Source organism: Typopeltis vanoorti, chromosome 5 (assembly GCF_054136105.1).
Source record: "Typopeltis vanoorti isolate ZY-2024b chromosome 5, IOZ_Tvanoo_1.0, whole genome shotgun sequence".
Classification (NCBI taxonomy): Eukaryota; Metazoa; Arthropoda; class Arachnida; order Uropygi; family Thelyphonidae; genus Typopeltis; species Typopeltis vanoorti.
Genome location: NC_143553.1, coordinates 108,715,145 through 108,740,827, shown reverse-complemented (window position 1 = coordinate 108,740,827; position 25,683 = coordinate 108,715,145). Strand labels below are relative to the sequence as shown.

Sequence of the window (25,683 nt, the reverse complement as noted above, 5' to 3'; positions counted from 1 at the left end):
TCACTCGATTCGATTAGCGTCTTGCAATAGGGGGGGGGGAAATCTCCCCTTCCTCCAAACACCGTTTTTCTACCCAACAGTGTGAAAAAGCATGTGAGCGATGGGATAAAAATATTTCTCATCCAAAGAACAACAACATGTGTTAACTAAATGCTCGTGATAAGCAGTAGACGGCGCCAGGGGTAGTTAGTCGACATGGCCGTGTCACCTCAGCGTCACTTCACCATCAGCATCTGTCAAGAGTAACGTACAGAGGACAGCACGTGGAAGTCTTGTGCTGAAAGGAGGAAATGAGCCTGTTTCCGGATGCGAAAGACCACCCCTAGTGTGGTTGTAATTGAGCGACCCCGACCTTCCGTGGGTATTCTGGTGAGGCCTAATTTGTAATCCATCTCTCCCGACAACTCAGTTCAGATCCTGTTTTTAACCTATGGGCGCATCAAAATGTGCTAGTTCAGACAAATCTTTGTCGTTTGAGAGAACTCTCTCTTTCACTCACTTCTCTTTTTAGACGACCTTTAAACTAGAGGTTTGTTTAGAAAACTCTCCTTAACGATAAAGTATCGGATGGAAGAAAGAAAGTGTTTACTCCGCACTTTTAAAGTGAACGCTGTCTTTCGTTACGAAGTAAAGCTATTTAGAATTTTAGTGAGCTGCTTAGAAAGCAAAGAAAATAACAAGTTACACGGATTTTCTTCGATACAGTGACGGTTGCCATGCCAATTAGTCATTTAGTTAGTCTCCTGGGATAATTAATTGATTTCTCATTTTAGCTAACGAGCAAAAATCATTTCGTGTTAGGCTGAGATTATTTTAGAGGAAAAGTAAGTGCTTTCTGTTGGCAAATGAAATGGTTTGTAATTGGAGCGCCACCTATGACAATAGTTGGGTACGTGTAAATGCCAGCCAGTGTTTGATCTGCTTTTTTGTGATTGCCAAATGCTTAGTAAATGGACATGAATAAGACTTAAGGTACAAAATCTAAGCTAGATCCTAAGTTGAAGAAGATGGTTGAAGTCTGTCTGTCAATCCATTATCAATATAAATGTTCGCTCTTTTCAATCGTAGAGTATTTTAACTCCCCATGGTTAAATTCCTTTGGACAATAATTTTAAATTTAGAATTTAATTTTTACGGAAAATCAATCGGTTGATTAATTATTTTTGAAGAATAGAAACTTCTTTCGTGATGTTGTTTTCTTGATAATAGAAAGAAAAGAAATGCCAAGAGTTGCGAGCGTTATTCCAAACTTGATGCGGCTGAAACGACGTGCGAAACAAATATTAAAAAGAAAGAAAGAAAGTGTAAAGGAAATAGAAAACTGAAAAATCAATGAAAGGAGTCACTGCCGTATCCTTTTATATGCGTTGATGAATTCAGTGATAAGAGAATAAAACTATAATTAAATGTAGGGAAGAATTAGCGAATGCTAATTGGAAATAAAAAAAGATCAGATGGACCTGCTGTCAAAAAAAAAAAAAAAAAAAAAAAAAAACTACAACAAAAACAAAAAGTAACTTCTTTATTCCTTTGGCATTGATGCCAGTGTCTTCATTTAGTAAATAAATAAATAAATAAAACTAAAATAAGAAATTGTTTTGATACATTTCCTCTCCACATGTATTCATTTCTAAATAAATATCCAGATGGTTAATGTCTTATTTGTCGTTTTACAGCGTTTCACGATTAGATGAGCACTTCTCCCTGCCTCACGAACACACCTTGGGATTATTTTAAAGCACTATTCAGATAGCTTTAATAATCTGCCAGCTGTAACTCCCTACTTAGAACGTGTCTGATAAAAGGCGAGAGACGTTTGTGTGTCACGTCCGAAGTATCTTGAAAGAAAAGCTTAAGTATTGTGCAAGGAGAAGCAGTCCCACTGAAAAGTACGTTGAATGCGGGACATACAATGACTGTATTAATAATGCAATATGAAGATAGAAAAATACTGTAAGTGCTACATTTACATGTACGAATTATGACAGTATTTTCATTCTATATAGAAAATTTAAGTTTAAGAACCATCAGAAAAGTTCTATACGATGTCTTCGCAAATAACACTGTTTTTAGTATTTTTATGTAGCTTTTAATGTGTGCGAACTATTTATGTAGAAAACAAAACATATAATTATTAATAGCATCTATGGAAAGTGTCGTCATCACTACTACCGGATCGTATGTTTTGTTTGTATGTACCTTATATTAGTTTCCAAAATACAAGCTGTGTGGTTGCAAACGTTTTCGTAGCTCCAACCCACGAAACCTTTTTAAACTTATAGTACTTTAATATCCTGAGTAGGCTAAGAATTTTTAAATAAATTTTATATATTTTACGTATTTCTGAGAGCTTTCTCTGACGATCTTTTTTTTTTCGAGCCTCTTCAGACCTCCAACAAACGAGGTTGTGGCCTCACATCGGGTGATGAAATTCATCTTCCAAAGACAATCATGAACATCCATGCCCATGACCGAGTTCGACGCAGCCTGTTAGTCGGAATACAGATATACTAACAGCTCGACTAATTAGACGAGTTTTCAGATATGTGTGTGTGTGTATACTTAGCGATTGGTAAGGTGTATAATGGTAAAATACCAGCGAAAACCTTGAACTTTCGAAAGAATATCAGTCATACATAAATTTCCTGCAGGATGTGTCCTCAGATTTAACAGAAATCTCACAACTCGCAAGCAACGTCCATAACCTTCACACAATACATTCCAAAAATTTCCCACTGTTTGTTGTTCTATATCCACCCACCCATTATTATTAAAACCGCTAACGAAAGTTGTTTAGCTATCAATCAAAAGAAAAGAACTATATTGAATTCAATAACACTTGTTATGCGCATACATTAACCACCGGAATAAACTCAGCCACATGTAATAACTGCATTTACTACTACTACTACTACTACTAATAATAATAATAATAAATGAAATAAAATAACCGCAAGGAATTTGTATGCATCTCTATGTCTCTTGTTTTGCAGAATTGCATACAAATTCCATCCTATTTTATTTTATCGATTCAAGTATGAACTTCTAATAAATTTTACATTAAAAGTATCAAATTATCAAAATAATTCGAACAAAGAATACAGGGATATGATTGTACCCTAATTTAATTAAGTTATATATTTTTTTTAATTTTTAGTAATAGAGTCCTGTATTAAGTACCGCGTTTGTTGGTCTTCCACGAATAGATATTAATTATAACAAATCACGGCTTTTTTGTTGCTGTATGCTTTATCTTTTCAACATGTACTGCTCTCATTGGTAAATGCGGAAAAGATCGCCAAACAACGTTCTTCAATTAATTCGAATAAGGCTGTCACCGAACTCATCTGTACCTAAACTGGCTCTCAGTAGGAGCAGCATCTGCAAATGTTCCTTCCTCATGAATGACACTAAACAGCTCTTAAATAGCTTCGAATAGACTACGCTTCTATTCACCTGTTTCACTATTCCTTTGAGATTAGCTAGTAGCGTATCGACTCAGGACCGAACGATAATGCTACAACCAACTGTACTTTCTACCTACGACAATCCTTTCTGTCATCAGAGACCGTTTCGTACGCTGTCACCCTCCAAATGTTCAGGTTGTTTATCTCACCCGTTTCTGGGATGCTAACAACTGTCAAATCATCCAGGCTTGCATATCTATTAGGAAAAATTCCTTCTCTATTTCCTTGTCGTCTGTAAGATCTAGAAGAGCGTTGCCTAGGGAACGGGTTTTCAGTTGAATCTCTATATAAAGGTCTTTGTATTCATGGATGAGATCATATTTTTGAATCGAGGCAATAGTGGTACGCTATCAAAGCAAGTTTTAGTGTGTGTGTGTATGTGTGTGTGTGTGTGTGTGTGTGTGTGTGTGTGTGTGCGTGTGTGTGTGTGTGTGTGTGTATGAGAGAGAGAGAGAGAGAGAACATTTAATTAATTAAATGAGAAGCTTACCTTGGCTGGTTTCCCGCATCGCGCTTCTTGGGAAGTACTTCATAACAAGTTTAATTATGCAAGACCTTGTAAGCACGAACTCTGCAAATCCTTTGCATGTTTTTAGGAAGTATAGGCGCAACTTTATTTACGTCCACATGTTTGCCTATCTGAGCTTATTAAAGTACTTTCTCCAAGTATAATGTTGGAAACCCGCCAAGGGGAGTTTCTTAATTTTTATATCACTGAAAGTTTGGTCTAGATTAAGCACAACTCTGCGTCTCTCGCCAAAGTATGCTGGACTAATGTTATTGTTCTATTTCAAATGAAATAGAGCCTCTAGTTTTGAGTAATCAGAATGAACGCTTGGGTCATAACTCTCATAGGACTGATTCAGTCGGAAGAAACAACAATGCCCACTGATCGGAAAGATTCGGATATCTTCGTGTCCTATCTAGGACGTGAGGATTATTTATAAGGATTCTTATAAATGTTCTAATGAAGCCTCTTCTGTTTCGTCTTACAAAACAGACAAATTGACCGGAGTATATATATATATACATATATACACTAACAAACTAACAAATATTATTCTAACATAAATTCAAAACGTTTATAGATCAGTTTTTAAACGGCATGACATACATGGCATAGAAGTGATGATTTTGTTTCGAAAAAATCATCACCGAAAATGCTTCCTCTCAGATGGAAGTGCTATTAATGTGTTAAAAGATCTGGGATAGATCACATTAACATACTAGGAGAGAATTTCTGGGGCCAAATAAAATAGACTGAATGGTTTGTTATGGTAACCGACGTTATGATTGCATGGAGTACCGAACTAATCTCACAGTCATAATGTGTGGATTATGAAGGATACGCAGTGCTGTACACAAAGAGACAATAAGACAGAATAGATGTATTCTAAGAATGTAATACCGAGTTACGTGGTGTGTTTTTACAGTGCTGATGTAGTCATATGAAAGCCAGCTATAAATAAGAACTTCATTTCAACCTTTGAGTTCGCTAGTCCGTTTCATAATAGGTTAATAGATATTAGTTCGACTGTAAATGATAGATAAATATAAATGGAACGAAAGAAAGCAAAATCTACTTGTATTGGGGTCCATTTCGAATATTACCATCTGTATTATTATCTAGTATGATACATTTTCTCCGACTGTTATATTCCATCTAACTCTTGCAGAACTTTCACCCGAATAAAATATAAATTTACTTGATACACTCGTTTTCTGTTTTGCTTATCTTTGTGTTTGGTGAAGCAACAAGCAAAGACAAGTAAAACAAAAGAATGACGCCTACTTTGAAACAAAAAGAAGGGTTGCATCGTCTTACATCAGTCGAGACAAGGAATTTGGAGCGACAGCACAACTAAATGAAATCATTGTTTCCAGAATACTGACAGCCTGCAGAATTGCTCTGGCATGTGTACATGCGCGCCTTTTGTTAAACCTGAGAATGGCAGCGAGGTGAAAAAAAAAAATAAATAATTCCGACAAACAGGCCCGAATAAGAACTTATGATGCATTTCTTCGTTTATTTCCACAAAAGGAACAACTAAAGCTCATCTGAATACGAATATTGATTACGTATGAAAAGGAGATCAACGGCTTTTCCGCTGTAATTGTTTGAAAACTATGCAAAACATTCTTTTACTAATTAAAATTAATTCCGATCTTTATTGTTTATCTTCCGTAGGATGTGTACAGTGTAGAATTCATTCAGTTCTTAGACAGAGGATTGTGGTACATTGCTGTGTATAACGATGGGGACCAACTTCAGGAAATATCATTCACGCCCCATTTAACAGGTATGTGTTTCCTTAATCAGTGAGATTAAATATTCCAAAAATGCTCCAACGAATTAATGTCAAATATATTACCGAACCATATGATGTCGTATACCGATTCTTTAGTGTTGTATTATCGTTTCCATTTAAATGTTTAGTTTATCACTGTTTAGGGCTGCTTAATTATATTAATGTGTCTAACTAGCTTGCTTTTCTAGTTAATAGTGAATAATAAAATTCCCGCCTCTATGTTTAGAGCTTATACAACTAACGTATAGTTTATCTTACTCTTTGTAGACGAGTCCAGCCTTCCCTGTCCATATGATTGTCACGGTCATGGTACGTGCGTCATGGGCAGTTGTGTCTGTAACCCGGATTATGCCGGAGATTCATGTGCCTATCGTGAGTACTTGTTCAGTTTCAGTTTATTTTCTCCCTTCTTTTCCCTTTCCTATCCTACCCCTACTCCGTCTATTGTAGTATTCTCTTCAGCTAACAAAAGTCTTTCCAAGTTTCTCCTCTAGATTATCTCCAACCTGTCCATTGTGTGCTCCGTCAGTTTCGTTGCGTTGTATGTATATTGATCAGTTCAAGTATTTGTGTTTTACTTTAATTTAAGAAACTTTCTCTTATAAATAAGGAAGCCTTTAATTACTTATAAATACGAGAGCTTTGAGCCCCTCATTGAATAACAGCGATTAAAATAATTTTTATGTTGGCAACGTTTGTTTAGTTAATATGACATGAAACGCTCAACGAAATCACTAAACACAACTATCTTGCATACAAAGATGAATCTCTCTATTTATCAAGTTTTGTTTGATGATAGAAACGGATGCGACCTAAGGTTGCCATGACAACAGTCTTGCTTTGCTAGCTCAGCAGTACAATGCTCGACACTTGCTCTGCGGTTGAGTGAACCTATTGCAAATATTCTTTGAAATGCGAAACAAAACGCAAAAAATAAATAACAATAAGAGAAAAAAATCGTGTCCAGTTTGGACAGCTGTTGATCACTTGCTGAAGTGAATTCTTGTCATGCTCCTTTTCTGCAGTTGATGGGATGCAATATCTTCGTTCCTCGTATAGATTTACATTGATAGCATTCAAAAAAAGAAGACTGGAAATCAAAGTCTGAACGTTATTCATCAAATGAAACCAACAAATCAGCAAAGTAAATTAAATGTATGATTTTGCATCATGCAATATGCTTGGCTTTTTAGAGGCTGGAAAATTTTATTCGTTTTAATATTAAATATTTATATAAATCTATACGGTATGTTTCCTTCAATTGAAATTTCTGCAGTTAAAAACTGATTAGACCTCGATAATAATCTTTATTTATTGAGCCTGTATTAACACCCAAAACTATTTAGCATCTCTCGATATAAATTCCGCATAGTTGATATCAGACTAGAGTTTTTAACAATAAGCTCTAGTCTGATAGTCTGATCTTTCCTTTTGGATATAAAGGGGAATATGAAAAGCATTCTTTCCTCACCCATCTAGCCAAAAAAAAAAAAAACTTGATATCAAATAACGAATAGGATATTATGCTTTTATATCTCCATAGCAATATGAGGTTGTCTCTTCATCTATTAGTACTGTATGGCAGAATCCAGAAGGAAAGAGCCATTCGGTATTTTAGCGCGCCAAATTTCTACTTAATAAAATACTGTTAATAATAATTCGTTTATTTGTTTAAAAATGCAATTAAATATGCTCGATATAGAAATAGCTCAACTGAGTGGTGGGACCCTCGCTGAACCGTTTTTAATCGCACTGCTGTGACAAAAATAAGGGAGGAATTAAGACCCCTTCATTGTATAAAATCAGTAACAGCTATCAAAACCTCCAGAAATGGTGTCAAATATTTCTCGTGAAGAAAGACTGGACCAAAATCTATTTCTTTCAGAAACTATATATAGTGTTATATATGTGTCTGTTATATATATGGCATAATCTCATAACAGTTTCACTTTTACCCTTTCAGGTGTATGTCCCATCTTATGCAGTGGGCGTGGGCAGTACGTAGGTGGCGAGTGTGTATGTAGTCCCGGCTGGAAAGGCAAAGAGTGTCAGCTTCGAGAAGACGAATGTGAAATGCCTGATTGTAGCGGACATGGAGATTGTATGGATGGGGTGTGTCGGTGTTTTCCAGGCTATAAAGGAATTCATTGTGAGGAAGGTAAGCTACTTAGTCAAAGTGACCTACTATTTTAGTTTATCTGATAATGATATTAACTATGATAATGAAACAGTGAAATATCCGACTAAGAAAGAAACACAAACATAACAACAAATATAAATGATGGATACAGTTTAAAAACGTAACATATTGGACAACAATTATAATAGACATGTGACAGGAAACTTAACAATTGAAATAGCAGACTTTTGAAACTGATAAACACATGCCGCGGGGCGTGCACGCACGCAAGCACGCACACACACACACACAACACAACAGAGAGAAAGAGAGAGATTTGTAACAAATTAAATGGATGAAATTGCAGTCCATCGTCTTTAATAGCTCACAATTAGTAAAATTTAAAGACTAATAAGGAATTTTTTTAAATATTGTGCATCGCCTTTAAAAGCGTATCATTAATGAAATTTAAAACAACGCAAAAAAACACAAATACAAACGATAAAAGAATTCTAACAATGTACCTTAATATAGAAAGTTGTGGGACAAGAAATTTATGAAGTGGTGTTGCCACATTGCGATTAGTAAGTGGCGAATGATGCTGAGGGGGAGAATTTTTACTGACAGCATTTATTGGGGAGTGATGGCTACAAAATGTCAGTTGTAACCGCTCCAAATGTTCTGTCGCGTTTGTTTCCAAAGTGTTAAGCCGTATTCAACAATAACGACACCATAAATCTTATTGGTGCACATCGGTATTGCTCTTACAAACAAAAATAGCCTCCTATGTGTTCACTTAGATATGCAGTGGGCGAAAATAGTTTTTTTCTGCATGATAATCTTCCCGCGTAGAAAATTTCACAAAGGCACAGTATTTGTTAAGTTTTTCTTTCAAGTTTTTTTAATGTTATTTATTTATTTTAGTGGACTGTTTGGATCCCGAATGTTCGAGCCACGGTGTTTGCCTTACCGGTATGTGCATTTGCAGAAAAGGATGGAAGGGCGCTGACTGTAGCGAACCAGACAGTGATGCTTTGCGATGTCTTCCGGACTGTTCAGGCCATGGTCAGTTTGATCTGGAGCAACAAAGGTGCGTGTGTGATCAGCAATGGACCGGAATAGATTGTTCTCAAGGTAAATAAAAAATAGTTTTGACAATCTAAGTGATTCATAAAAAATTTAATTTATTTGTCGAACTATTTAACTTTATATATATTGCGTTTTTTTTTTTTTTTTTTTTTAGAAAAATGCGACCTTGACTGCGGTTCGCATGGCCACTGCGAAGGAGGCCTGTGCGTCTGTTTAGATAGTTGGAGTGGGTCAAAGTGTAATGAGAAGCTGTGTGATCCCCGCTGTCTGGAACATGGACAGTGCCGAAATGGAACGTGTCTTTGCATCCAAGGGTGGAATGGACGACACTGCACTTTGGGTAATGAAATCATAATTTTAGTCAGTTTGATGCGCAATATTTATTGCAAGAAAATTTGTACCAGAAACTCAGGTTTATCATCTCTCAAAACAGGCAAACTCTCCACGCAATTAAACCATAATACACAGTTTTCATAGACTTAGTTTCTTTGGTCGTAATTCAAAACAACCTAACCAAACTTAAACCAAGAAAAATAAATTTTTGACCTTTAAGTAGTAACATGAAAATCAGGAAGAAAATCCGTCGCCGGTTTATCTATTTTTCTGGGAAAATCATGCAGCCTCCGGAGGAGACCAATTACCTCAACTTTAATTGAAATGCCTTTATAATTCTTTCTTGCATCCCAAATGTTTCCAATATAAGAACCCACACTGCATCTTTCCCATCCTCGTGATTTTGTGCCCGGAAGAATGACACTGTGTGTGTGTGTGTGTGTGTGTGTGTGTGTGTGTGTGTGTGTGTGTGTGTGTGTGTGTGTGTGTGTGTGTGTGTGTGTGTGAGCGGATGAAGTGAACTTTACAACAACAACAAAAAGATTTGAACAGTCATATTAAAGTAGTTGATATGAAGATGCCGGAGAGGTGTCGATAGAGTTTGTTTACAACTGTCCTGATGGATGCCCTGTGCCTTTCATAAGCAAAACATCTTTTTATGTAAATAAATTGCAGGTCAATCGAAATATTTTTTTCTCAGCAAGACGGTGCTGCCCACATGCTTGTTTAACAGTTTCCTGCTCAGTAGAATTCGCACCTCGTTCTGTAGGAAATGATCAATAGGACTTTTCGATTTCTTCGTGTGGGCTGTAATGAGCGATGAACAACAAAGTGTGTTTCGTAAAATCGAGAACTCCAACAGCAGCTTATTAAGGTTCAGCACTGAATTATTTAGATGGGAAATTGCAGTACTATTTAATTCATTCAAAGCTTAATAAGTAAATAACTTTCTCGCATCAGACAAGAAAAATTAAGCAGTCATGTATCAATATTTTAAAAACACGTATATATTCATTCTCTCCTTTAAAAATCAGTGAGTACTTTTTCAGCGTGTTCGTTTTTCATCTCTGATAATCAGGAATTCTTTCTCCTAAAAAAAAAATTCAGTTTTTAATAATAACTAAAAAAATCGGCTATATAACATACAATAATACAACTTCTGCCTCAAAAAAGAAGTCTTCTTTTACAGAATAAATTCGATATGAATAGCATTTACTATATACATTATTCTAAACACATTGAAAAACTATAATTTTGATAGGCTGTATATGGCATTACGTGTGTGTGTATATATATATATATATATATATATATATATATATATATATATATATATATATATATATATATATATATATATATATATATATATATATATATATATATATATATATATATATATATATATATATATATTCGCGAGTACACAGTAATCAAAAAATGACATATTTTTATTAAGTAAATATTTTCCTCTCGTTCGCTTGTATATTTACATAGTGCAATATAAAACTACATTGTGTAATTATACAGTAGTAAGATCTGTGAATTTTTAATCCAGATAAGTCGTTTTATAAATGCTATTATTATACAGTTCCATTGACATCAAATAACTTTTGTTTAATTTTCCTATACAGGATATCGTATTACAAATAACAGCAACTCGCTTGCTTCATTTAACACATCAAATAATTTTATTTGCTGTTGTTTGTATTACTTAATGTGCATTGTAGAAAACAGACAAATCGCTGGATAAAATAAATGTAATTCTAACCAATAAGAAGATAATCGTTTGCCAACATAGAGAAGGTGTATGAAAAGTATCAATATAATTTATTGCAGAAGGATGCCCTAGAAACTGTAACGGACACGGAGAGTGCATCATTGGCGAAGAAAACGAATGGATCTGTCAATGCGATGCCGACTGGGATGGATCGGACTGTGGGATTTCATTAGAACGAAAATGCCAAGACGGAACAGACAACGACAATGGTTAGTAGCACAATTTTTTGTTTTCGTTTATTTTACTGTCTTCTATTCATACGTTGATATACAGAATATAACTTCTCATATAATCACGAATAAATATTTGTTTTACTCATTCGTAGATGGACTTGTGGACTGTGAAGACAGCGAGTGTTGTGTTGATGTCGCCTGTGAAAATAACCCACTTTGTTTTTCGGCCGCCGACCCTCTGGACATTCTGCTTCGTAAGCAACCACCTGCAGTAACGGCTTCGTTCTTTCAAAGAATGCAGTTCCTTATTGAAGAGGGATCGGTGCAGAGCTACGCACATAAGAGCACCTTCAACGACAGGTAAGGTAAAGAAGATGAACGAATGGGAATCTATATCAAGTGGGTTGAAATGATCTTATTATAAAAATACCACCTACAACGATTAATCCGTAAATAACGTGATTTTTTTATTCTCTAAGCCTCCCCCCCCCCTTGGAGACTTTCTCCATCAAAATTTAAAATTATATGGAATATTTGGTAAATTTTATGGTAAAAACAGTTAATTTTGCCCAGTCCCAATGTTTATGTTATATAATGTCTCAATTACAATTAATCACAAATTTTAACTCGAATCTAAGATGGGCAAATGTTCACACATTTACTGCAAGCTTCGTTGTTCATATTATCTGTTTATTTATATTTTGTTTGCTTAGTTAACAAAGCTGTCTCCGATCTTCACGACCTACTACATGCCATTAATTTGGTATTCATATGTGCATTCATGTTGATATACTAAAACAATAGCTTCACTGTGAGTATTCATAATGTGTGCTATAATTAAAAACGTATAATATTTATACTCGTTGGATTATAATAGATAATTAAAAGCTAAAAGCACAGGATAAGACAGAAAATCTTTAATATGAAATGCTGTGAAATATTTAAAAAAAAGCTGTGGTTTTTTTTGTATTCTTACTGCTGCATTAATAGTTAAAATAATACAACAGGTGGTACGAAAGTAATGTGTCACCTATTTTTTCTTCTATCGATACACGCACAGTACAAACTTTACTGATAGGCAACAGACTCCAGTTCCACTGCATTGAGTGGCGCTGCGATAGGCCGTATGAGAGTAACAAAGTAGTTCAAAATGGCCGCTGATATAGATGAACGTACGAAGCAGAGAGTGGTGAATGAATTCTTCGGGCTGAAGAAAAATAGATAGAAAGGATTACTTTCATATCGCCCGTTGTATATTTAAAGTAATTCTGAAATCACAATTGAAAATCTTTTAACTAACAATGAGAATAGAATTTTTATTTAAAAAAATAGTATTATTTAAATGTGGACTCTAATTCATTGAACGTTATTTTAATGCTGCATCAGCACTCTTTGGAATCATTTCAACACAAGGTAAGCATAGAATCTTGAATGCAATTCAATACAAATATAAGTGTTAAAAAAACGAAAAATTTCAACATTTTATGTATTTATTACGGCATTGATAGAATTTATTAACATACGTATGCCATTTATTATTTTTTAAAATATGAATTTGTTTTAAAATATTTCATGGTTTTATTTCTCCGCCTATATAAGTATATTTATAAAGACATCAACAATATATCTCCTTAATACCATTTACCCATCTCATTTCTGTTATCTCTTCGTTCAATGCTCAAATAAGAATCTTATTACTGCATTTGTTCGTGCTCCTATCCTTTAATCTTATTTCCCGTCTTCATGCATGACATCTCATAATCGTTCGTGGTGCTTAGGCTTATCTCTAATTCTCTGCCTAAAACTGTCTATACCTATTGCCGTAGCTAAAACTGTCTTTACCTACTTCTCCGTGATAAACTTTGCTGTTATATATTCTTGTATCTTGTGTACTATTCATCTTATCTCTTTGCTATCTATATTTCCATGTATTACGTCATTCTTTATCCTCCATTAGCCGAGCTTCGGTCATTAGAGGCCAAGTCGTCAGCAACACTGGAACAGGAGTGATGGGTATACGAGTGGGGCTGGCTGGAAGTCCTTTGCCGGGATTTACAGTCACGCGAGAATCGGGATGGTAAGTAATATAGCTCCTCAAGAGCAGAACAAAATCTCAATGGTTTTATAACTTCACTTTATTGCATTTCTTAACAGATGTTTTAATTCAATTAACTTCGTGTTGAAGATGCAAGCAGCTTAATGAGACCTCCTTAGCGATTAGTAAGGACAGCTGGTAATATATTTACTTTAAAAATTGCTTTTGGCAAAAGTTTAAGAGTACAGCTGCCTTCCGGCTCAGCAGTAACTTATTTCTATTTTAAGTTAATTATGTACAAAATTGTTTCCAGTACTTTAATGGTAATATCTTATAAAAGATAACAATTGCTAGCATGAAACGAGAACTGCATCTTAGCGTACAATTAGTTATTGATAGCTAATTCCTGTGACTGACAGTAAGTACAGAATGATCCAATTGAAACTGTCCAAACAGTTTCATGCTGGGAAAGTAAAGAAATTCAACAACGTTTCTGTTTATTTAACTACAAACAATCACTTCATGTTTGCTTGTGGTTTAGGTAACATCCATTTGTGCTTAAAGTAAATTCTTTGGGTATTGCTTTAAGCAATACATAAAACATTTGATGACTCTCATCTTTCATATTTTGAATGACTTCTCCAGTAATAATGATTCTTACTATTGTTATAATGTCATTTTGAATTATTTGAGTGATGATTTCTTTAGTAGTTTGAGCCTTGTCAATGGATTATGACTTGTATTTCTGTGTCCAAATGGACAATATTTTCGTAGCGTGCTAGAACACTTAGTCTATTTATATCCATTATGTTTACGAATAAATTCTGGATTATCACTGCATTATAAATAATTTCTTGAGTTTATTGTTCAACAATATAATCAACCTCTTACACGATGACGTCACTGATTATCAAAATAATGATGAGCATTCACATATTGTCGATAGTAATAGGATTTCGTATAATACACTTACACGCTTTTGAATAATTGAATAATTTTTCGTCATTTTATATAATTTCATATAACCAAAGTCATTCATTTTTATGTTGTATTTATTTAGCTTGAATTTTTTTTTTTGATGGAGTTTAATGATCCTGTCAATTTTCACCAAAATTGACAGGATTGTTTACCAGAGTGGTTTTGTTGTTGGCACTGTTATATAAATAAAAGAAAAAGACAAAGAAATAAAAAAGGCCTTTTTTTATAGAAATATGTCAGTTCAAATGCAGTGGATATTTTCTAGGTTTCATCCAAGGTTGAATTAGCTGATCTCGAAGAGAAGCGCTAGTTTACTTTTTTGCCAGAAATGTTAGCTTTCCTCATAAACCAGTAAACATCGCCAGGAGAAGTAGCGAAAATAACCCACAAAACTAAATAATGGTGTTAATTTATGATAGGTATAAAGAATAAATCTTGCTACGGGGACATGACTTATTAAGCATTATATATATTATGTACAAAATACTCTATCAAATATTTCCGCTTCATTTGATCCCAATGAATTTTTCCAATTTTTAGGGAATTTATGAATAATTTTAGGTCATGGTGTCATAGGGATAAGTGACCAAATAACTCGGTTCTTCACCCCCCCCCAAAAAAAAAATTAATTTATTTGCGTAGCAAACATCTTTGTTCGTTGTGCTGAGAGCAGGTTACTAAGGTATAACGCAAATCGTCGTTATAAGCAAAACATTCTTTTGGATTTACTATTAAAGAAATAGCAAAAAAGGTATTGTCCAGACAATTTTCGTTATCTGAACAAAGCAAAGAAGAAAATGTCCAAATAACATACTCCATCTAATACGTGTTCCGGGGTACATGACCGTGCAGAATTGTCGTCGAAGTATTGGTACATCATTAATTCGTTTCTGAATAATGAACATTTCTCAGACAAGGAATAAACATCAACGATTTCGGTTTTTTAAGAAACTTTCCAAAATCGAAAAAAAAAAAATAGTAAATAATCTCTTAGAAAGTTTTGTTTTATCAATTTAAAAGAAAACAAATATTAAATTAAATATTGGTAGAAATCAAGCATTCTATTCAAAACGTATGTAAAACAAAAATATAAAATTCATTTAAAAATGTTATGGAATTTACAACCGTGTTAAAAAAATCTTTTTTATTATTCCGACATTTCGATCTTCATGTCAAGATCATCATCTGGAGCATACATAAATATACAAGACAAGCTGAGTTAAATTATTAACTGTAAGCTAGAGAAACGATCATTTCTCTAGCTTACAGTTAATAATGTAACTCAGCTTGTCTTGTACATTTATGTATGCTCCAGATGATGATCTTGATACGAAGATCGAAACGTTGGGATAATAAAAAAGTTTTTTTTTAACACGGTTGTAGATTCCATAAATTTTGGTAATGAATTCTGATTACCGTGTAACACTAAAAGAAATGAAAAATATAAAATATGTTCACTAGTTTAGTTTTAATTGTTACTTTACAGGTTTGACATTCTCGTGAATGGAGGGGGCGCTGTTAAACTTCAGTTTCAAAGAAACCCTTTCCGACCGAAAGATCTTACTGTGGTGGTACCCTGGAATGAAATCGTCGTTATCGACCAGGTGGCAATGTCAATGGAAGAAGACAAACCGCAAGAATACAAACCTCCACTCTGTCTGGACCACGATTATGATGTCATGAAGCCCGTTGTCTTGGCAACGTGGAAACATGGCTTTCAAGGCGGATGTCCGGAGAGAAGCTCGGTTTTAGCAGAGTCCCAGGTAATCATACAAGAGTGTGCACTTTACAGTGCGATATTTATGCACGTGAAGCTAGCTATTAGCGTCCATTATACGATTAAGAAAAAAAAAGTTTTAAACTAAAGATTACTTCCAAATGTTGACGGTACATTCAAACAGTTTAAATAAATAAAACTACATTTGTTAGATTGACTTTACGTTTCATTCATATAAATTTTGCGGAATCAAGCATTAAGAATAAGCATTGAGCTTTAAAATATGAGATACAAATCATTTATATCGATATACTTTGTAACTATTCTTTTGTTTCTTGTTATAAATACTTCATCATTTGCAAGGTAATTTCTCCTCTTAACTCTCAGGTCATACAGGAAAGCCTACCAATCCCGGGAACTGATTTGAAACTGGTATATCACAGCAGTAGAGCAGCAGGATACCTTTCCACTATTCAGCTTCAGCTCACCCCCGACACCATACCCTCAGCCCTAAGATTAATCCACCTTCGTATTTCCATCGAAGGAATATTGTTTGAAAAGAAATTCGAAGCAGATCCTGGAATAAAATTTACTTACGCCTGGAACAGAAGGAATGTGTATAGACAGAAAGTGTACGGAATAGCTTCTGCTACAGGTGAATGATGAAAATGTTTTTTAAGAATTCCATGAATTGCAATTACTAATTTGAATATGAAAATATGTTATTTCGACCGTAATGAAAGAGCGTGTATATTTTTAATATTTTGCAGCATTTAGTTATTTATTATTGTTAATTTCCAGTTTTTTGGTATCATTGAAATAAACAAGGAAACAAACATCATAGTCAAGATTCACTGCAAAAACAACTACCATTTGGATAACAATAACATAAATCAATAATAAGCGATATTAACAATATTACAGTGGTGCACGTACAGCAACTTCAACCAATCTTGATCGACGGGAATTATATAATTTTTTTAAATAATTTTTCGATATACTACGAAAGTGCGTCACTTCCTGATAATTTCAATAATTTTAACCTTTCAAAAGATTGTTTTTAACTATGGCAAAGAAACCAACATAAGACCATGTGTTATACCTGTTAAGCGCATGTGCTCTTCTATCCATTTTGCTGTTTTTCGTTGGATGAAAACTTTATTTACCTAAGGGGGAAAATTACATATGAGATTGGCTAAGTTCCCTTTGGTTCAAAGCCTTACAAAGATCCTTTGCATCCTATATTTCGAAATCAAGATTTTCTAACAAAGCTACTTCATTAGACAATTAGGCTGTCTTTTTCAGCGTGTTTGTTTTTTCATCTCTGATAATCAGGAATTCTTTCTCCTAAAAAAAAACTTCAGTTTGTTTTTAATAATAACTAAAAAAATCGGCTAAAAATAACATACAATAATGCTAGTTAAGATTAGGAACGTCAGACTGTGGAAGTTGTTTGCAGTATTTTAATGCAATCATTTGACTAATACGCGACTAAGAACACACTCAACTTCAAAGATAGCGTATGATGGCTAATTCATTGTGAAAAGTTAGGAATAAAATAATGAAAATGCATTAGATTTTTTTCAGTACGTTAAATATGATTTGGTACAGAATGCATTTATGACATCTAAATATAGGAAATAAGTAAATTGAATTTTGAATTCATCAGCGATATACTGTAGAGTTAGTAAAGTCTCTTGAACTCTGAATAGAGTTCACTTCTTTAATGAGTAAGCGCTCAAACAGGCTCAGTGAAGCAGTTTATACTGAGTGAACCAGCAGTTGACCAATGGAGTCACAGGTAAAAATCATTATCAGTCATCAATTCATTCAAAAATCACATCTTCCACGTGAAGGGCTTTCAAAATACGATGCATTTAAGATGCATAAACAATGGAAACCACTCATCTTTTAAGGAAAGATTAAAGATCATAATTTATCTCTTTGTAATTTAGAATTTAAAAGCAAGTTAAATGATCAATCAATTTTTCTAGGAAGTAAAGGAAAAGTGAGCGATAAACAAATTTACAAGATCGTGTATGAGAGAGAGAGAGAGAGAGAGAATATCTGAAAGAATTCATCGCAGCAGCAGCGGCGAAATGAAGAGTCTGCTCACGTTTCTCTGCCAGTAGTGCCGTTTAAATGTCGGGCATAAATCAACATCCGTAGTCCCAGAGACTGCCGTATATATCTACCAAGTGTGGCAAAATGAAATAACGGCAAAGTTGATGTTCAACCCTAACGTTCGCCTGAGTGAACAGCAAGAGCACGCGAAATGGCTTTACGAGCCCATAAACATACCTGCTACAATGCGGCCTCACTCCAGAGTCTGCGACCGTGGAAAACTTTAGTGAGACGTTAACATTTTTCTATTTTTCCACTTCTCAACAGAGGCCGTCTCTCAAATTGATTTGATAAAAGTAGGAGGAGACTACCTGGCTCGCTTCCACGGATATCGCTTCTACGGCAATTATACCACTATTATGTGGATGAAAATCTCAAAATGGGCCTCATTAAAGGCTTCGTTCACATGCCTTCGATAATAACCTGAAAGAAAAATGAACACATACAAGCATTCTCTGTGAACTAGCATAGGTGCCAAATCGACCTTTTCTTAATGCCAATGCACGCTGAAAGTGCTAAGATCGGCTGCAAACTGTAATGCGTGCACCCATAGGATGGAAGTAAAGTAGACAGGGAAATATCCATATATATAATTAACGCAATCAAAAGGGTGTGAAATAAAGCGAGTTAGTTCGAATTACTGAAAATTGAAAGGGCGGTTAACGTTTCTTAAAGAAACAAAATTTTTACATTTCTGTTAAATTTGAATTTCTGTGAAAAATTATAAATAAATGTTAAAAACTATCTATCTAAAAGATCTAAATGTACGAATTATAGTGAACTGTGGACAACCAGATTTTCTCAAGTTATCCAAGCTGGTGAGCGATTATCTGTTGTTAAAAAAAATGAGAATTATCAGAATCGATATGATCCTTATTATCCATCGTAACATTTTACAAAGATATCATATTTTTATATGAATCTCATCCACGGGAGGTTGTAAACCGGTGATCCATTTTAGTACCATAAGTGGCCTTAGTTAATCCAGAAATCCTGTTCTAGACCCTGATGTCTTCTTAAACAGCCTTCAGTGTAATGAAATTAAATAATTGTACAGAATCACTCTTTAATTTCTTTGAAGATTGAGTTTTAACAGACACATTTCGCACGCGCACACACACACACACACACACACACACACACACACACACACACACACACACACACACACACACACACACACACACACACACACACACACACACAGTTCTTATACTTTTCGAACACATTTATGCTACAAAAAGCATAACTTAAATATCAAAACTGCAAAAAACAAAACGCTGAACTCAGAATCAAAATGAACATCCCTTTCCATTTTCCTTCTGCTTTTTAAACGTTACTTTTCTATGTGCGCACTTCTATTCTTGCCCCTACTAAAATGTAGCTTTGTTATAGTTAAATTCTCCTTTGAGTCGGTTTGATTGTGTTATCATCAAATCTTTTTGGGTTTTTAAGTTCTTGCTATTTTCATTGTGTGTGGGGGGGGGGCGTGTGCGCGCCCGCGCGAAGGAGAATTTTCATGGGTTAAGTATCCTTTCGGTCTACATCTTTTGTTCTTACTGTAATTTTAATTCCAGTAATTAAAATCGGATTAATAATTTTAATTGCGTGGATGTATTCAATGGTTCGTATTCTTAACTTCGTCTGACGAAATGAGCTTTTCTTTACATTAAGTGAATAAAAGCAATATAGACTTAGACTTGGAAAACAAACAAAAATACAATGAAATAAAAATTAAGCACTTGAGAAAAACACTGCTATATTTTAAATGTTCTCAGAGAGCTATGGGTCTAAAGTACGTTATAAGAATTATTACCGACATTTCATCTTTTCTCAAATGCACTAATGCCTAAGACAATCACTTAGAAGAGCAAAGGAATTTCGTCTGAATGACTGGAGTTGTTTGTAAATCTGTAAATGACAGTTCACCGACTTCCATCAATTCCTTATTATAGGCTATCTTATGAGTCATCGATCAGTTCTTGAAATTACGTAGATAGCACATCCGAGATCAGCTATGGTTGACGTCACTGAAAGATGGAAACACGATGGTGACAAAGTTGCAACATCCAAGAATCAGTCAATATGGTGACTTCCAAGAGAACATAAATTCTTCTTCTTCTTCTTCAACCCACCCACCCATCTCATTTAGGACGGCTAAAGTTCTCTGATTAGGATCACTAGACTGGTTTGCCTGTTTTGAGGGACAAAATACCCGAGTTTCCGGAAGAAAAAAAATTCTTCACCTCCGTATGCGACCTTATTCATGATTTTATTGAAAAGTCCTGATTAAGGTTCCTTACATCATAAATGACATTCGAACAGGGGCTTTGCAACTAAAGGACTCGTGTATACTAGTTAAGCTATGGAGGCTCTGAAACATTAATTATTACAGCGTGTTGTTTCATTGTTTAAGTGTTGTGAAGGATGAATTATATATCACGTAACTTTATAAGTGTGACATTGATGCCTTAGCTGTGCCAACATGGTTTGAAGAAATCGAGTTTTTTTTTTTTTTTTTAATATCGATTTCAGAAAGAAGTCAGTATCTAAGTTCATTACGAGAGTTGACTGGCATTTTGTTTGAGGAATGAATCAAATTACGTACGCGCTTTATTGACATTTTGTGGAAAGTGTGACGCCTTTAATTATGCAAACGTGGTTCAAGGGGATACTGAGATTTGTGAAGCACTCGTGTATGCGAATTATTTCTGCAATACATAAGAAGTTTAGGTCAAATGGAAAAGTAGAGTCTCACAGATAATCCCTTACTGAATTTTTCTTTAAAATTAAACATTTTAAAAAATAATATAACAAATAATGAACTGTAATCTTGGATTAAATTTTTGAGAATTTTATACGAGCAAATAAAATGATTTTATCTCAAATACACCTTTAATTAATTCATACGATATATTTATATTAATTTGTAATATACTACATTACCTGCATGTGGAGGATTGAATCAATCGACCGTGAGATGCGGTGATTGATTTTATTATGAGATGCCCATATAGGGTAACGGATGGCAATGCTGAACCAATGAAGTTTAACTGAGGTTCGGCTGTTGCTGTTATCCTGGGTAAATGAGTTCGCTCTCTTAGGTTTTGACCTAAGGGAGCACTTTGAGTTACCGGGGAAAGTGTTCTCCGTCGCGGCCCGCTGAGGGGTTCGTGCCGGTGAATTATTTTCTTCGGAATGAGCGGTTCTGCTCGGTACTCGAGGTTCACTGAGTAGAACCAACGCTGAGATTTGGACGGTCTTTCGCCCACGAATGAGTGGCCTAGAGATCGTCCGATATTTTTGAGATATCACCTTTACTTACACATTGCGGTGATTGATTCATTAATGCCCTTGGGGGTGATGGATAGCAACGCAAAGCTGTACCAATGAAGTTTAACTGAGGTTCGGCTGTTGCTCTTACCCACTTGGGCGATGAGTTTTTGAGTTCGCTCTCTTAAGGTTTTTGCCTTAAGGGAGCACTTTGAGTCTCCGGGGAAGGTGTTCTCCGGCACGGCCCGCTGAGGGGCTTTGTCGGTGAATTATTTTCCTCGGAATTTGAGCGGTTCTGCTCGGTAATCGAGTTTCACTGAGTAGAACCAACGCTGAGATTTGGACGGTCTTTCGCCCACGAATGAGTGGCCTAGAGATCGTCCGATATTTTTGAGATATCACCTTTACTTACACATTACGGTGATTGATTTTATATGAGATGCCCATATAGGGTAACGGATGGCAATGCTGAGGTTCGGCTGTTGCTGTTATCCTGGGTAAATGAGTTCGCTCTCTTAGGTTTTGCCCTAAGGGAGCACTTTGAGTCTCCGGGGAAAGTGTTATCCGGCACGGCCCGCTGAGGGGTTCGTGCCGGTGAATTATTTTCTTCGGAATGAGCGGTTCTGCTCGGTACTCGAGGTTCACTGAGTAGAACCAACGCTGAGATTTGGACGGTCTTTCGCCCACGAATGAGTGGCCTAGAGATCGTCCGATATTTTTGAGATATCACCTTTACTTACACATTGCGGTGATTGATTCATTAATGCCCTTGGGGGTGATGGATAGCAACGCAAAGCTGTACCAATGAAGTTTAACTGAGGTTCGGCTGTTGCTCTTACCCACTTGGGCGATGAGTTTTTGAGTTCGCTCTCTTAAGGTTTTTGCCTTAAGGGAGCACTTTGAGTCTCCGGGGAAGGTGTTCTCCGGCACGGCCCGCTGAGGGGCTTTGTCGGTGAATTATTTTCCTCGGAATTTGAGCGGTTCTGCTCGGTAATCGAGTTTCACTGAGTAGAACCAACGCTGAGATTTGGACGGTCTTTCGCCCACGAATGAGTGGCCTAGAGATCGTCCGATATTTTTGAGATATCACCTTTACTTACACATTACGGTGATTGATTTTATATGAGATGCCCATATAGGGTAACGGATGGCAATGCTGAAGTTTAACTGAGGTTCGGCTGTTGCTGTTATCCTGGGTAAATGAGTTCGCTCTCTTAGGTTTTGCCCTAAGGGAGCACTTTGAGTCTCCGGGGAAAGTGTTATCCGGCACGGCCCGCTGAGGGGTACTTGCCGGTGAATTATTTTCCTCGGAATATGAGCGGTTCTGCTCGGTATTCGAGTTTCACTGAGTAGAACCAACGCTGAGATTTGGACGGTCTTTCGCCCACGAATGAGTGGCCTAGAGATCGTCCGATATTTTTGAGATATCACCTTTACTTACACATGCGGTGATTGATTTTATATGAGATGCCCATATAGGGTAACTGATGGCAATGCTGAACCAATGAAGTTTAACTGAGGTTCGGCTGTTGCTGTTATCCTGGGTTAATGAGTTCGCTCTCTTAGGTTTTGCCCTAAGGGAGCAAAATGAGTCTCCGGAGAAAGTGTTCTCCGGCACGGCCAGCTGAGGGGTACTTGCCGGTGAATTATTTTTCTCGGAATATGAGCGGTTCTGCTCAGTGGTCGGGGAGCCCGTCACTGAGTGGAACCAACGCTGAGATTAGGACGGTCTTTCGCCCACTATGGAGTGGCCTAGAGATCGTCCGTATTTTTGAGATTTCACCTTTACTTACATAGTCGGTGATTGATTCATTCAATCCAATACCCTTGGAGGGTAATGTATGGCAATGCTGTAGCCAATGAGGTTCTAACCGAGGCACGACTATTGCTGTTACCCTCCTGCCATGATCAGAGCTTCAATTGCTCAATAACACCTTATCATACACTGTCCTCTACAGATAGCGGGGAAGATGAAAAGCATTCTTGCTTCGCCCCTTTAAGCCAGTCCTTATAAGGATTACCTGCATGTTGTATGGAGATGCGGTGATTACCCTTGGAGGGTAACGGATGGCAATGCTGTACCAATGAAGTTTAACTGAGGTTCGGCTGTTACTCCCCTTGGGTGCTGTGATTCGAGAGTTATGAGTACGCTCTCTTAGGGTTTTTGCCTTAAGGGAGCAATTTGAGTCTCCGGGGAAAGTGTTCTCCGGCACGGCCCGCTGAGGGGCTTTGTCAGTGAATGATGCTCTTCGGAATTTGAGCGGTTCTGCTCGGTGGTGGCGTGTGGACCATCACTGAGTGGAGCCAACGCTGAGATGGACGGTCTTTCGCCCAGTGGGATAGGGATTGTCTGAATTTTTAGAGACGGCTTTACCTTTAAATATGGCAATTATAGCCAATAAAATTCTAACCGAAGCTCGGATATTGCTGTTACCCTCTTGCCATGATCAGAGCTTTAATAGCTCAATATCACCTTATCCCTACACTGTCCTATACAGATGACGGGGAAGATGAAAAGCATTCTTGCTTTGGTCCTTTAAGCCAGTCCTTATAAGGACTATTATCTGCATTGATGAAGGTTGAATACCTGATAGCGTTGGAACTAGTAAAGATTCCTTTTTAAAGTCTCGAAGAAGAGATTTATGGACTCTTTGAATTATAAAATTTTCTTCGAAGCACTTGCATTAACTTAGTATCTTGCCAGACTTTAATATTCTCTGTATGATCTGAGATAATAGTGTGCACACGTGTACAGTACCGATATGATGTGCAGAATCTATAGATGTTTTTCTTTTCTCTCTATAGCGACTCTGGCTTCTCATTAGATAATAATAATAATAAAAACAAGCACTAACTGGATTTTCTGTTTCATCACGAATGTTATGTACAAGTGTAAATTTGCAAAACACTTAAACTGATTATTATTATTAATCAAGGTTTCACTATTTTGTTAAGAGGATAAAATAAAAATATGATCCTTCTAATAAAAAAAATATAAGCTAATGTTTTCAACATCAAACTGGATTCGATAATGAGATCAAATACTGTACTTTTGTTAGGCATTCGAACGAGAAGTTTCAGTGTTACAAATATAAATCAAATATGCTTTTGCTGAAGATTAGTTTTATTTTGTCATTACAGTGTTTCAAAATGTTCCGGATTTCGCAATTTCTTCAGGTGCTTAACGACCAAAGTTCATAAATTCAAGTTTAGCACGTCTATTTTATCTAGTTAATAAAGATGGAGTTTTATTTTTACTCATTAACATTACTCTATAAAGATTCGTGTTTGAAAAGCTGATCTTTTTTTATCATTTGACGGCAATCTATACTTGTCACTTTTTTGTAAACGAGAATTACGTGTGTTTAAGTATTGAAATTACCTTTAAATTAACTAATTATTTCCTTTACCTTATCGATTTTTTTTTTTCTTAAAAAATTATAATTAACCATTGATGCGAAGTACACTGTTTTGTCGGATTCATGTCATATTTTCTTCTTATGCTTGAAGAGTGATAATGGTTGCTCAAATATAAGAAACCACGTTCTTGCGTGGTGGAAATAAGACCAAGACAGCATTTCAGTGAATGAGTATATTTTTAATTAAAAAAGGAAAAATAAAATTTAAATTTAAAATTATATATAAAATTAGAGAACAAATAAAATTATACGAGAAACTTTTAAAATATTTTCTATTAACCATGATTATTTCTGTGTAAATATATGCAATATCAACACACCTAATTTTATTTTATATTTATTTAATTTAATATTAACTCGAATACAGGTTAGTATAAATATAAATAAATATAAATATAAATAAATACTTACTAATTTTAATAAGTAAATTAATAAAACGATTTAATATAAATTTAGTTTTATTTTAAATATTTAATAATATAAATTTAGTTTTAAATACTCTTGATGTAATAAAGATATATTTAATATAAATTTAGTTTTAAATACTCTTGATGTAATAAAAATATAGACTTACTCTAAAAAAAGTTGTAATATTGTTTCTCGCTTCTCCCCGTGTACTATATCATGTTTGCGACTGCTTCGATATCCGCCAAAAATAATAATAATAACTTGCTCTTATGTTCAAGTTATTTCTTAGTCATTTATAACGCTATAAATCACGAATCTTCTTTTGTTCATCCATTTACAATTCAACCTCAAATATGCCTCCTCTTCAACCTTATTCGAATGTTTCCTCTTCATCTCAGAGCTTTATTAAAACAAAATAAACAGTTTACCTAACGAGCATCCATCTGTTAGCCACTTTTA

At 35.4% G+C, this 25,683-nt stretch overlaps 1 protein-coding gene across 3 annotated transcripts in view; it reads left to right on the top strand.

Moving 5' to 3' along the window:
* The window catches only part of LOC150106715 (teneurin-m-like), a 167,877-nt gene that overhangs the window by 102,271 nt on the left and 39,923 nt on the right, over nt 1-25,683 (top strand). For all 3 annotated transcript variants that reach the window (XR_016548368.1, XR_016548369.1, XM_090393303.1), the window contains exons 7-16: nt 5,656-5,767; nt 6,044-6,148; nt 7,740-7,934; nt 8,820-9,029; nt 9,139-9,324; nt 11,157-11,306; nt 11,423-11,630; nt 13,228-13,347; nt 15,770-16,046; nt 16,388-16,655. Coding sequence is in view for 1 of the 3 variants with exons in the window: in XM_090393303.1 (XP_090249429.1) it covers nt 5,656-5,767; nt 6,044-6,148; nt 7,740-7,934; nt 8,820-9,029; nt 9,139-9,324; nt 11,157-11,306; nt 11,423-11,630; nt 13,228-13,347; nt 15,770-16,046; nt 16,388-16,655 (1,831 nt within the window). In the remaining 2 variants the exon portion in view is untranslated. The remainder of the gene's footprint in view (nt 1-5,655; nt 5,768-6,043; nt 6,149-7,739; nt 7,935-8,819; nt 9,030-9,138; nt 9,325-11,156; nt 11,307-11,422; nt 11,631-13,227; nt 13,348-15,769; nt 16,047-16,387; nt 16,656-25,683) is intronic.